The sequence below is a fragment of the Loxodonta africana genome, chromosome 6 (genome assembly GCF_030014295.1).
Source record: "Loxodonta africana isolate mLoxAfr1 chromosome 6, mLoxAfr1.hap2, whole genome shotgun sequence".
NCBI classification, from domain to species: Eukaryota; Metazoa; Chordata; class Mammalia; order Proboscidea; family Elephantidae; genus Loxodonta; species Loxodonta africana.
The window spans coordinates 3,091,450-3,104,149 of record NC_087347.1 but is presented as its reverse complement, the minus strand read 5'-3'; the positions used below and the strand labels follow the sequence as shown (position 1 = coordinate 3,104,149).

Below are 12,700 nucleotides of genomic sequence, written 5' to 3'. Positions count from 1 at the left end.
TTTTCTCAGAGTTCTGGAGGCTAAAATTCTGAATGAGGGTCTCACTGTGTTGACTCCTTCCTGTTGGCAGTCCCGGGAGTTCCTTGGCTTGTAGACGACCCTCACATGGTGCCTACCCTTCCCCATGTGTGTGTCTCTGTGTCTGTTCTGGTCTTTGTATAACTCAGAAACAATTAGATTTAGGACCCACCCTACACTGATAAGACCTCTGCGGTGTGATGGATGGCTTTTGTGTGGCCTTTCTCACCATGGTCTTGTAACTCCCACCCAGGGTACCAGGACTGTGCAAATACGGTAATCGTGGCCCAACAAGGGGATTGGTTAGTTTTGTCAGCCTGCTGGTCTTGAAATGAGCCACCCCAGAGGTGGGAAGAAGAGCCCACCACCATCAAGGAAGAAGAGACCTGCAGGAGACGTTGCAGTAGGCTTCCCGGCCTATGAAGCAAGAAAGCCTTTGGGCAGAGACTGAGAGCCAGGGAGGGGTGTGCCTGCAAGCGTGACTGGAAAGCTGTCCTGATGGAAGAACTGTATCCTGAGCGTTCCTGAACCTGAATTGTAACCCGTTACTTCCCTAATAAACCCCATAATCGTGAGTGTGGTCTGTGAGTTCTGTGTGACCACTGCAATGAATTATTGAACCCAGCAGAGAAGTAGAGAGTGCCGTGGGAAGGATGGTTGGTGTCAGAATTGGTAAAGATGGTGGAAAGAAGAGGTGTGTCTGACTACTGCCTCATAGGAATCAGCCTTGGGCTGTTGATCTAGATTCTCCTTCCCCCTTGTGAAGTTTGAGGAGGTCAGACCACATCCCCATGCCATTTTTACAACCTCATTAACATAACCAAAGGAAAACGCTATTTTCAAACAGGGTCTCATCCTTACATACAGAGGTTAGGATTTCAACACCTGTTTTGGGGAACACAATTCAATCCATAACAGGTGGTCACAGACAAAGAGTGGAGATGAATGGAGGACAATACAGGGGTTGATGAGTCCTTGACCCCTCCCGGGAGGCTAGCGTTGGAGGTGGCAGGAAGAGGGCAGAAGCCTCTCACCTACAGAGCTGATCCCAGCCTGAGTCACAAGGGCAGTGACGAGGACAGTGAAGCCACTACATGGCTTAGTGCAGGTAAGATCCAATGGTTATACCTGTTTTAAAAAAGGAGGAGGATGTGGAGGGAAAAGAGAAGAATGAGTTCCTAGGACAGCCATATTCGGAAATCTCATCCTTCGCCTCTGAGGCCCCCATCGCCACGGCTGCCACCTGACTGGGGAGTCAGAAGGACCAGACCCTCCCACTGCTCCTCCCTGCTTCAAAGAGGACAAACCTGTCCATCCATGCCACGCTAGCTGCCAGCAGGAAGCTGGCACTGAGGTACCAACAATAGGCATCGCGCCAGCTGGCGGAGCAGTCAGCCAGCCACCTTTGAGGCCAGAGCCTCATATAGATAATTCTTTAAGAGAGCTCAGTGCTCAAGGAGAACATTCTTTATGGAATGAGCTAAGAAAGAGGGAGCTAAACTGTTGTTTAATTTAAAGGTGGCTTTGTGGGATAGTTTTGGTTCAAGCCTTAAACGTTGTTTCCAGGCAATAGATCTGGGGCTTCCTCCAGTCTCAATGTATGTACTAAGTCTGGTTTCCAATAAGAACGAGGTTAGTTCTTTATTGCACGCTTGCATATGGCTGATGGGACATAGTGCCAAAAGGAGTTTGGCCACAGCTATTCAGGTTTTCAATGCGCATACGCTGGCCCGGGATTTTCCACTTCTTTGCTTATTACTGGAGGATCTCTCTCACACAGTGCAAGGAGGACAATGTTGTTCATTGCAGCATGGTTAACAATAGGGAAAACGGGCAGCACTCAAGGAATGGCTAAATAATACATGAACACACCTACTCTAGAAAGTAATTTGGCATTATCTTAAGAGCTGGCAATATACTTCTGACTCAGTCCCTCATTATATGGCCTAGAGAAACTCCGACATATGGTATAGGGTTTAGGGTTTACAACATATATTTGGGGGGGCACAGTTCAATCCATAATAACATCCATGAGTATAACAACTTTCACTGAGTTCTGCGTGTCCTTCTAGCAAATTATTGAACCTGAGGGTGGACATGGGGCCTTCAAAACTTGCAGTTGGTGTCAGTAGTGAGAGTGGTCTTGGAGACCCCTGAAATCTGCACTAAGAGAACCAAACACTGTAATATCTCCCCAAACCTGATATTATAAAACTTTCATTTTTGCCATCAGATGAAGAATGTCATGTAACATTTCTCTCACTTTCTGATGACTGGTGATACTGAGCCGTTTTTGCGCGTTTACTGGACGTTTGCATTGCTGCTTCTGCAGGTTGTTATTCATGTTTTTGCTCACTTTCTGTTGGGTTGTCTATCTGTCTCTTGGTCATTTGATAAGATCCTTTTATACATTTTGGGTTATTCATTTTTGCCTGGATATAAATAACATTTCATCCGTTTGAGCTAATTTTTTCAACTTAATTTCTGGTCTCTTATGTTTGTTTTTTTTTTATGTCATGCAAGCAAAATGAATTTATGTAATCAAATTTATTAATATTTTTCTTTTATGCATTTTGCTTTTGAAATCTTTAAGAAGGGTTTCCATATGTCAATGTCAAAAGGACTTTCTCCTATATCGAAATAACTTTAGAATTCTGTTTATTTTTACTTTTAAGTTTTTAATAAATGGACCTGGAATTTATGTATGTATATGGTGTGAGGTAGGATTATAATCTTTTCACATGAGTAGTCAGTTTTCCAAGCACTTTTTGTTAAATGGCCTGTCATTTCCTTCCTGATCCCTTGCTGATTAGTAATGCCACTTCTGTTACGTACCTGGTTCACACACACAAATGGCCTCTTTCTGGGCTTCTGCTTGCTCCACTTGTATATTTGTTTAAATCTGCATTACTACTACATACCCTGTTTAAAGTATAACTTTGTGCTTTCATATCTGATAGGGAAAGTTAAAAAACAGAAAGAAAAAAGAACAACAACCCTCTACTTTGCTATTTCAAAAGTGCTTCCAATTTGCTCTTCCATGTGAATTTTACAATCAACGTGTCAAGTTTCATGAAAGAAATATTTTTCTCTCTATTACACTTTTGGGCTTTTGACTAGATTCGCGTTAATTTTCAAAGTTAATTTGGGGTGAATTTAGACCTGTATAATACAGAGCCTTCATGCCCTTTAACCTGACATTGTTTTCAATTTCTCAGGTCCTCTTCCTTTCTATCAGTAAAGTTTTATAATTTCCTCTATAAAGCTATTATTTGGTCTGTTTCTAAGGAGATATTTTTCTAGGGATTTTTGAACAGGACATTTCTTCCTATTATAATTTTTAATTGGTTTCTGCTGGTACATAAGAAAGCTTTGGATTTTTGTACGGAGGTCTCAGATCAGCTCCACTGCTTAACTCTGATTGATTCCACGTTTCATCAAACCATCAGTTCAAACACTCTCTTAAAGTAAAATTTTATTGAGAATTCTAATAACAAAACCTGCATTAAGCAGGTCTCTCATGCTGTTTTACTGCTTCACTATTTGGCTGAAGAACAGGCCATTGTTGGTCTGGGCTTCTCCTGGCTCAATGTGAAGGTCAATGTCCTGGACCCAGAGGTCCCAATCCCTCAACTTCTACAGTGGTCAGGCCAGAGCCCGGCTCCATCTGGGGAACAAGCATAGAAGCAGGAATCTTAGCACCTGAGGAGGAGACCCAAGGCCCCTCCTGTCCAATTGCAGTTGCACGAGGGAAGGGCTGGAGCCCCCAGAAGACAAGCGTACTCCTTACATGGCTACACTTGTAAGGAGTAGGTAGGCTGGGACTGTGCCCAGGTACCTCGGCTCCCAGGCATGGCACAACCTTCACTTACAGGCCAAATAAGAACATTCTCTTCAGAGAAAGGTCTGTTTTTCTCTTTTGTCCCAAAGAACAACGTGAACTACTCTTTTATGATCTTTACTTTGGACTCCCTTTACCTGAATATGATACCAGACCTGGATTTGTATCTGTTTGTCCACCTAGTCTGCTTTTCCTTTGCATTGGTGAGGTTTCCTTCAAACACAAAGTTCCTCTTTGTGTCTCAGGAAAATATTACCATTATCCTGACAAGGCTGTGTACTGCAGAAGGAATACTCAAAGTCATCTTTACCACCTGAGCCAGCAGTGAGCCACAGAAATTCGATGTACATGAACTGGGCTAAAAAGCAAAGACATCACCTTAAGGACTAAAGTGCACCTGACACAATCCATGGTGTTCCAATCGTCTCATATTTAAAAAACAGGAAAGAAAAAAACAAAATGAATGTCAGAAGAGACTCTGAAAGTGTTCTTGAATGTAGAGTAGTTAGCAAAAGGAAGAACAGATGAATTAAAAAAACTGAACAGAAGATCTCAAAGGACAGCTCAAGAAGACAAAGTAAAGCATTATAATGACATGTGCAAAGACCTGAAGATAGAAAACCAAAAGAGAAGAACACAGCATTTCTCAAGCTGAAAGAACTGAAGAAAAAATTCAAGACTCAAGTTGCCATATTAAAGGATTATACAGGGAAAATATTAAATGATGCAGAAAGCATCAAAAGAAGATGAAAGGAATACACAGAGTCACTATACAAAAAGAATTGGTCAACATTCAACCATTTCAGAAGGTAGCATATGATCAGGAACTGATGGTACTGAAGGAAGAAGTCCAAGCTGCTCTGAAGGCATTGGCGAGAAACAAGGCTCCAGGAACTGATGGAACCTCAACTGAGATAGTTCAACAAATGGATGCAGTGCTGCAAGTGCTCACTCGTCTATGCCAAGAAATGTGGAAGACAGCTTCCTGGCCAACTGACTGGAAGAGATCCATGTTTATGCCTATTCCCAAGAAAGGTGATCCAACCTAATATGGAAATTATGAAACAATATCATTAATATCGCATGCAAGTAAAATTTTGCTGAAGATCATTCAAAAGTCATTGCAACAGTACAGTGACAGGGAACTGTCAGAAATTCAAGCAGGATTTAGAAGAGGACTTGAAATGAGGGATATCATTGCTGATGTCAGATGGATCCTGGCTGAAAGCAGAGCGCACCAGAAAGATGTTTACCTGTGTTTTATTGACTATGCAAAGGCATTCGACTGTGTGGATCATAACAAATTACGGATAACATTGTGAAGAATGGGAATTCCAGAACACTTAATTGTGCTCATGAGGAACCTGTACATAGTCCAAGAGGCAGTTGTTCGAGGAGAACAAGAGGATACCGCTTGGTTTAAAGTCAGGAAAGGTGTGCGTCAGGGTTGTATCCTTTCACCATTCTTATTCAATCTGTCTGCTGAGCAAATAATCCGAGAAGCTGGACTATATGAAGAAGAACAGGGCATCAGGATCAGAGGAAGACTCATTAACAACCTGCATTATGCAGATGACACAACCTTGCTTGCTGAAAGTGAGGAGGACTTGAAGCACTTACTAATGAAGATCAAAGACCACAGCCTTCAGTATGGATTGCACCTCAACATAAAGAAAACAAAAACCCTCACAACTGGACCAGTGAGCAACATCATGATAAACGGAGAAAAGACTGAAGTTGTCAAGGATTTCATTTTACTTGGATCCACAATCAACACCCAAGGAAGCGGCAGTCAAGAAATCAAAAGATGTGTTGCATTGGGTAAATCTGCTGCAAAACACCTCTTTAAACTATTAAAAAAGCAAAGATTTCGTCCTCCGCCCTTAGACTCGACTGGTAGCGCAGCCTCCCAGCCTCGTACAGGAGTCGTATGCGAGAGCCGGTGCTTAGGTAAGGACTCAAGCTTCACTGGAGACATTCGAGAAAAGGTTGAACAACCACTATTCCAGAACAGAAAAGGAACTCATGCATCAGAAAAGGTGACTAATAGCCATACCAAAAGAATATGGCTGCACAAATACCAGAATCTCATCAGATAAAACAGTTTAAGGAATTTCTTGGAACCTACAATAAACTTACAGAAACCTGCTTTTTGGACTGTGTTAAAGACTTCACAACAAGAGAAGTGAAACCTGAAGAGATCAACTGTTCAGAACATTGCTTACAGAAATATTTTAAAATGACACAAAGAATATCCAGGAGATTTCAGGAATATCGTATTCAGCAGAATGAGGCTCTGGCAGCCAAAGCAGGACTTCTCGGCCAGCCACGATGGAGAAGTCCCGATGGATGGACTTCTGAAATAATATTGCTGACAGTTGTTGCACTGGAAATGAGGATTTGTTTGATAGAATCCCCTGAAAGCAAAAGTCACCATGTTAAACTGTCTGTTACGACTATTTGACAAATGGAAACCACTGGAGAAACACAATTGCTGTGTACCAGGAATAATCAAATAGACGGTCTTGTTGTTCAATGAAAATAAGATGCAACATTTGCCGAGGCCTTAAGATTCAGCAGCTTGGTCACTTGATTAGAAAAATAAACCATTGTTTCTTTAATCATGACTGTTAATTTTAAAGCCAAATATGTGTTCAATCATGTATGAGATAGAAAAAAAATTATTACTAAAAGTAAAATAAATGGAAGTATCACTGAAAAAAAAAAAAAAAGCAAAGATTTCACTTTGAGGACTAAGGTGTGCCTGATCCAAGCCATGGTGTTTTCAATCACCTCATATGCATGTGAGAACTGTTCAATGAATAAGGAAGACTGAAGAAGTATTGACACCTTTGAATTGTGGTGTTGGTGAAGAATACTGAATATACCATGGACTGCCAGAAGAATGAACAAATCTGTCTGGGAAGAAGTACAGCCATAATGCTCCTTAGAAGCAAGGATGGTGAGACTTCGTCTTACATACTTTGGATGTGTTACTCTGAGGAACTAGTCCCTGAAGAAGGACATCATGCTTGGTAGAGGGTCAGTGAGAGAGAGGAAGACCCTCAATGAGATGGATTGACACGGTGGCTGCAACAATGGGCTGAAGCATAGCAACGATTGTGAGAATGGCTCAGGACCTGGCAGTGCTCCATTCTGTTGTACATAGGGTCACTATGAGTCAGAACCGACTCTACGGCACCTAACAACAACAACAACAACTTGGTACCAGAGCAGCTCTCCTGCTGGATTAGGCTCCCTGCTGGCTCTGCTTCCCTTGCCTTAGAAAAGAGAATCAGAGAAGGAATTGGGAAACACCTGTAAAGTACAAGCAAAATTCTTTGAGAAAAACTCAAAATTGTCACTGGCTACTAGGGAGTCCCTGGATTGTGCAAATGGTTAAGCACTCAGCTACTGAAAGATGGGTAGTTCAAACCCACCCAGAGACACCTCGCATGAAAGGTGATGTGCTTTCAAAAGGTCACAGCCTTGAAAACTCTATGGAGGAGTTCTCTGCCCACATGGGGTCAACATGAGTCAGAGCCAACTGGCTGGCAACTAACAACATATGGAAGCCAGCTTATTGCCTGTCAGAGAAAAGTTCATGATCGTGGGTTGAGTGATCCGATGGCTCAAGAAAAGAGAATGCCCACCTGAGACAACAAGTTATGGAGGAAGGATGTAAGGTTTCTATGGTACCCCGTGTCCCTGATGTGGCAAATGGGGCATTGGCAGAGGCCCACGAGGACCACCAGGGAATCCTCCAGATGACTGGAGCTGAGGATGAAGGAGTCTCAGTCTGTCCAGGGCCCAGTGTGGAGCAGATACCACCCTCCAGGGTCAGGAGAGAGCCTCCAGCAGGCCAGCCCATTCCAACACAACAGCCCTCCACCCCCACTACCACCACTGGCAGCCATTAGAGCCTTCAACAAATCTAACCCTCCCATGGGAAGAGAGTGCTGTAGGCTCAGCCTTGGGAGTCTGCATTGTGCCTTTGTCAGGCAGTGGCTGGGGACAAAGGTGGCATCCGGGGAACGGGTAGCCAGTGACAGACTGGCTGGGAAGTGGTGGGTTTGACCTGTGAACTGTGTCCAGGCCCCCCTCAGACTCCTTTCTGGGTTAAGGTTAGCGCTGTCTCCCCTGAAGGAGGAGGGTTCCTGTGGCCTGGGGTCACATCTGAGTTCAGGCTCCCTGTTGAACACCCCAGTGGCCCATTCCATCTGTAGGAACCTCCCCAAAGTGGGCTTTGTGAAATGCTGTTTCTGAGAGAAGCTGTCAGAGCCATAGGGGTTGGGGGAGTGAGAGAAGACTGCCAGCAAGCAAGGAAAACAAGTTTAGGGGGCTGATGGCCTCTCAGTGAAAACTCCCGAGATGCTAACCCTTGTCCAGAGCTGGATCTGGGCCTGAAGGACTGAAGGAGAGGTCCTCTCAGAGACTTTAAAACGATCATGTGCATGGTGGACTTTGGCAGAAGGGTGCTTTGTCACATATGATGTTGATGAAATCCAACCCCATTCATGATAAAAAATCTCAGCAGCCAGAAATAGATGGGAAATGCCTACACAGTATAAAGAGCAAGTACAAAAAACCTACAACTAGTATCAGATTTAATGTCAGAAGACTAATTTCTCCACCCCCCCCTCCCCGCCCCCCAGCAGATGAGGAACAAGACATGGATGTCTTCTCTTATCAATGTAGTCAACATTTTACTAGCAGTTTTGGCCAATGCAATAAGATAAGGAAAAAAAAAAAAAGTAAAGACATTAGAATTTAAAAAAAAGAAAAAACTGTCTTTACTCACAGATGGCATGATTGTCTTTGTGATGAAATCTCCAAAATAAGCTAATAGAACTACCAAGTTAAGCAAGTGTGGCAAGGTCTCAGGACAGAAGATCAAATCAGTTGTATTCTAAGTACTAGCAATAAACAAGTGGAAAATAAAACAAAATATCATTTACAAGAGCATTAAAAAGTACAAAATTCTTAGGGATAAGGCTGACTACAGATATTAAGACCACTGCACTGAAAACTGCAAAACATTACTGAGGGAAATCAAAATTAAAGTATATAGGAAAAAAAAAATCTTGAAAACTATTCAGCAAAATGTCAACAATGACCATGTCTGGATGGACTCATTATGAGTGGTTTTTGTTTTCTCCTTTCTGCGGTCTGATTTTCCTAATTTTGGGACCATGGATTTGGGTTGCTTTTTGTAGTGGTTTTCCAGTGAGTGCTGTGAGGTGAACCACCGAAGTCTGGCAGCTGAAACGACATCCATTTATTGGCCCCTGATTCAGTCGATCAGAAGTTGAACACCTGGTTCTCTGTTAGGGTCTCACGGTTACGGCAGGCCTCGCTCCTTTCTAGAGGTTCTGAAATCCTCAGCCAACCCATTAGAGTTGCTGGCTGAATCCATTTCCTTGTGCCTATATGACCGAGGTCCCTGTCTTCTGGAGGGCTGTCAGCTGGGGCGCTTTTAGCTTGTAGAGGCTACTGTGGTTCCTCGCACCATGGTCGCTTAGACAGTTCACAGCAGCTCTAGGATCACATTTCTCTGACTATGAGCCTGTTTTTCCCTAGACTCTAGAATAAAGGGCTGATGTTATTAAGGCCAAAAATCAAACCAGTTGCCGTCAAGTCGATTCTGGCTCATGGCGACCACATGTGTGTCAGAGGGAAACTGTGCTCCATAGGGTTTTCCATGGCTGATATTTTGGAAGTAGATCACCAAGCCTTTCTTCTGAGGTGCCTCGGGGTGGACTCAAACCTCCAACCTTTTGGTTAGCAGCCATTTGCACCACCCAGGTACTTCGTGAACCAATATTGATACATTATTTTTCACTAGAGTCCACAGTTGACATGAGAGTTCTCTCTGTGTCGTACAGTCCTGTGGGTTTTGACAAACGCCTGTGTCTACCATCACAGTATCATCCAGAAGGATTTCACCACCTGAAAAATGCCCCTTGCCCCACCTGTTCACCCTCCCTTCTCCCTGAGGGCCTACGGCCCCTGGCCTTCTCACGGTCCCTCTAGGTTTGCCTTTTCAGAACCATTGGAGTCGTATCCCACGTGGCTTTTTCAGACCGGCTTCTCCCCCTGAGCAGCAGGCATCTCACCCAGGCCCTGTGTTTATAACGCAATCCTCCTCACGTGCTCTCTCCTTTCCCCTGGGCCCTGCGGTGCAGACACCAATCCTGGTGCGATTGTATCTGCGTGTTTCGGTAGACTGAACACTCCCTTTCCTCGTTCCACATTTTTCAGATTTCTGGGGATTATTTTACCCTGTCGACGTTGCCTGGGCCCCGGCCAACAGCAACACACAGCCCGCTTGCGGCTGAGGGTGGCGTGCGGACGTGGCGAGCTGGAATTTTGTTAAAGTCAGCTTCTCTCGGGCAGACTTATCTCCGTTAATCATAACCAAGCAGAGCTGCTGGAAACCACTCACGGGGCAGAAGTGCTCTCGAACAGAGCAAACCTCCTGGAGCCACAGCCAGCCCGCTGGCCACAGCAACACTCACAAACAAAAGGGGACAAGGAGGTGGCTGACCAGACCTGGACCCGCCCCGGTCCTACGGAGAGGCTCTGCACCAGGAGAGAAGGCATGCAGGCCGCCCTTGGGCTTAGTTCCCGGGGCCCATGATGGCCGGAGCAGATGATGGCCACTCTGTCCTGTGAGTGACTCCCCTCCCCTCCTCAGGGCACAGCCACCTGCCAACAGCATCAGAATCAGTGTCCTGGCCCAGGGGACCATATGCTGGGAAGAGAACAGGCTGCAGCCTGCACCCTGGGTCCACTGTCCTTGGCCACTGACCACTGAGCAGCCCTAGGAATGCCTGGAGGGAGATGCCCCTGAACCCAGGGGCCCCATGCACCTGGCCAGTCTGGGGCGGGGGCACCCAGGTTAGCGCTGTGGTATTTCCTGCACCTGTCCATCTGAGGGAAGGACTTCATCACAGACAAAAGCTGAAAGCAGCGTCCAGCCCGCCTCACCTGCCCTGTCTGACATTTGTCTGCAGATGATGGGCAAGGGGCAGGGGCTCCCTACCTCAGCCCAGCAAGCCCTGAGATCATGTGTGATTGGATGGTCCACGTCAGAGTCGGGTCACCGCCCTTCCTGGGCCACTCCACATGCAGCAGGAAAGGACAGGTCTAGATCCTTCTAGACCAAGGCTCCAGAATTGCAGCTCTGACCGTCTATGAGATCTGGGATGGGGCAAACCTGGCCAGACACTGCCTTGCTAAAAAAGAGGAAACTTGGAAGGGTTTTGGAAGGAAAAAGACATAAATCATACCTATTACGTGTATGGTCAGAAAACCTCTGCGGTTTGGAAAATTGTCCGAGATTTGCCTTTTCTTCCCATTTCCTGCAATTTCCTTCCCTATTGTCAAAATATTCTAAGAGCCTGTCCTTCCCCTTGGTACAGATGGTTGCTTTCTAGCCGGCAGCTGCTGGTTTATACCCAGGCCCTGCGGAGACAGAACAACTTTGGGGAAGAAAGAGGTGGGGAAGGGCCACAGCTCTTTGAGATGCCGGGGTATCCGCTAGGAGAACTTTTTAGCATTGCAATCCAGAGCCACCTGGGACAGCCCCTAGCCACAGGGAGGAGGTGCATGTCCAAGCACGGGGCTGCAGATCCAGAGAGGGAAGCCAGGATTGGGGCATCCCTGAGGACGGGGCATCTGCTCTGTCCTCATCCCAGAGGGCCCAGGTCATCCAGAGTGGGGTCACTCCATGAACCCTGTCAAGCCAAGGTCCAGGGTCTCCAACAAAGGCATGGCTCACAGCCAGGCAGTGGGTGGAACAACGCTTTACCCACAGAGAGAAGAGGCAGAGCGAGGTCACCCTCAATAGTAGATGCCAGTTTCCAAGGCCAGCAGGTCACTCCCAGCAGTTGATGCAGGGCTGGTGGTCTGCACGCACCGCTCTTGTGCCGCAGGTGAAGGACTCTGTTTCCCATCTGCCGGGAACAGATAAAGTAGTGGGCTTGGCCAGGCCTGTAGGGCACACATGAGCAGAGAGTGAAAGTTTACCATGCACACAGCAGGAGAGGGAGGCCCCCCGTCAGGAGAACAAACTGGGAGAGAGAGAGAGGGTCAGCTCCCAGCCTCCATTACCAGGGAATGCTCCGGGCCCAAGGCTTCCGAGTAGACAGCTTGGGTGGGAGGTGCAGGGGCTGTGGCAGACCACCCCCCCAACAAACAGATGGGGTGCAGGCAGCAGTGTAAGGGGACAAATGAGGGAGCAGGGATCTGTCCTGGAGAAATCCAAGCTTGGCCAAGCTAGGCAGCTGGAGTCTTTCTGTCCTGGAGGGACAGGGACTCTCTCTGGCTCTAGGCTCTATGTCTAGAATCTTCTGGAAGTCCAAATGAGATCTCGGGCACCTCATCAGGGGAGGCCTGGAAGAGCTATGAGAAATGTGGGCTGAGCTCTGTGCAGTTTAATGCACTCTGGCTCCTGGCGCTCCGGGAGGATGTCTGATGGTTTTCTGGATCTTTACCCAAACTGCTTTCTGGGGTAGTTATAGGGGGAAAAAAAGCCTACAAAACCAAACCCGTTGCCGTCGAGTGGATTCCAACTCACAGCAAGCCTATAGCGAATTCACCAGGGAAGCCACAGGGGGGGTGGCCCCAGGGGATTACTCCCCTGGTGAAGGCACAGGGCAGCCTCCAGGGAGAAGGTACGTGATGTCAGGGGCCACGAGAGAAGAGGTTAAGGCCCAGGGGCCCTCTGGAAATGAAGGTGTAGTCCCAGGCAGTGGTTCACACCCCACTTCCTGTGGGCACCCCCTGGGGAGCCTATAAAAATTTCCAGTGCCCAAGCCACACTCGCAAGAGTCTGGG

At 46.4% G+C, this 12,700-nt stretch overlaps 1 protein-coding gene across 1 annotated transcript; it reads left to right on the top strand.

The window, feature by feature from the left end:
• Positions 1-5,411: 5,411 nt before the first annotated feature.
• LOC111748325 (mitochondrial import inner membrane translocase subunit Tim9-like) lies at positions 5,412-12,338 on the top strand. Its single transcript, XM_064287382.1, has 2 exons — positions 5,412-6,198; positions 12,208-12,338. The coding sequence occupies exons 1-2, from the start codon at positions 5,925-5,927 to the stop codon at positions 12,336-12,338; spliced, it is 405 nt and encodes a 134-aa protein (XP_064143452.1). The 5' UTR covers positions 5,412-5,924.
• The last annotated feature ends 362 nt before the right edge of the window (positions 12,339-12,700 follow it).